Raw genomic sequence first — 1,327 nt, 5'->3', positions numbered from 1 at the left:
CCCCGCTTTTGCTCTCATCAATAGTGAACAGGTTTTACGCTCGCAATCGACTGAGCGCGGTCCAAGGAAGACACTTTGCTCGCCGCAGAATCATTTCAGAGGGCGATCTGTGGAAGAGATTTGATCATGGCGCTGATGGCGTCGTGGCTTGGAAGGCGGGACGCATATGCAAATCAGGCCCGGGTATTATTGGGAAGTGTGCGTCCCGCGTTAAACATCAAAATTATTCAAACAGCCCCCCCGCACACACACACATACACATTCGGATTTGTTGCGAAGACGCAACGTGACATGGTAAGTACTGAACAGGTATGATCCCCGACCGACACCAAAGGACTCGGGATCATCTTTCAGAGACGCCCGGAGAATCGGGCCTTTGGCGTGATTGACGGCAAGAGGGAAACTGCTGAAATTGGGGCCCACGGCGGGTCTGTCACTGCGGGGCCTCCGGCGTCAGGTCAGTCTGGAGTCGGGACGGAGCGGGTCCTCCTGCGCTTCTTGTCGCCTTCCCTGCGCCGGCCCAGCCTGGCCTTTTTTTTCCTCTTGGTGGCCACCTTGAGCGGCTGGTCTTTGTAGGCCGACGCCTTGTGGGTCTCCTGCGGCAGGACGGGGCCTTCGCGCTCCGGCCCGAACCTGTGGGGCAGGTCCTTGGTGGCCTCGGGGGGCTTCTGGCGGAGGTCGTTGCCGCTGAAGTCGGGCGAAGCCCCGCCGCCGCCGTGCGCGGGCGGCGCCCGCTCCTCGGCCGTGTGCACCTCCTCCAGGAGCTCCTGCAGCCACAGGCGACGCTTCAGCTCCTGCATGCTGCGGCCTTTGTCGTGCATCAGCTGGGCGTGGCTCACCGACCGCCGCCTGCCGGCAGAGGGCCGCGTTGGCTCCACGTTGGCTCGACGTTGACGCGGACCGAACGCTCGCGGCGGAGATTCGGCGCGTTGGCTCCCGCCCTCGCTCGGTTCCGCGCCCGACGTACGCCGTGACGCCCGTCGCGGGTTACTCAGTCACGCCGAACTCAATTCGGTTTGCCGTTTGGAGTCATTCGTATTCTCGTTTGCATCGTACACAGGTTCGAGTTTTCGTGCCTTTACTTGGAAACGACACCTCATGGAGAAGCGCGAGGCACAAGGCGCACCGAATTCAGCAGCGGTCGAAAGGCATGCCATTTTGAAGTCCGATTTCAAAAGCGCAAACTCTGCCACGTACAAGAGTCCATTTGTATTTCTCTGGCCGGTTAGCTACACGCGACCTTGGCAAAACGAGAGGAATCAAGAATACGAATGAGAATTTCTCTTTTCGTTTGCATGCCACTCGTGCTGAGAAGAGGCCAAATCGA

The 1,327-nt window shown here is 59.7% G+C and overlaps 1 protein-coding gene across 1 annotated transcript; it reads right to left on the bottom strand.

Annotated features, from left to right (window-relative positions):
- Positions 1-14: 14 nt before the first annotated feature.
- On the bottom strand, positions 15-990 carry LOC109509622 (parathyroid hormone-related protein-like; the record flags this gene model as incomplete). The annotated part of the gene is made up of 1 exon (XM_019859453.1): positions 15-990. A coding segment is annotated over one exon (532 nt), but the record flags the coding sequence as incomplete, so codon positions are not given.
- Positions 991-1,327: the final 337 nt, after the last annotated feature.

Source organism: Hippocampus comes, unplaced genomic scaffold (genome assembly GCF_001891065.2).
Source record: "Hippocampus comes isolate QL1 unplaced genomic scaffold, H_comes_QL1_v1.1 C16973288, whole genome shotgun sequence".
In the NCBI taxonomy this organism is placed as follows: domain Eukaryota; kingdom Metazoa; phylum Chordata; class Actinopteri; order Syngnathiformes; family Syngnathidae; genus Hippocampus; species Hippocampus comes.
This window is presented reverse-complemented; position numbering and strand designations above follow the sequence as displayed.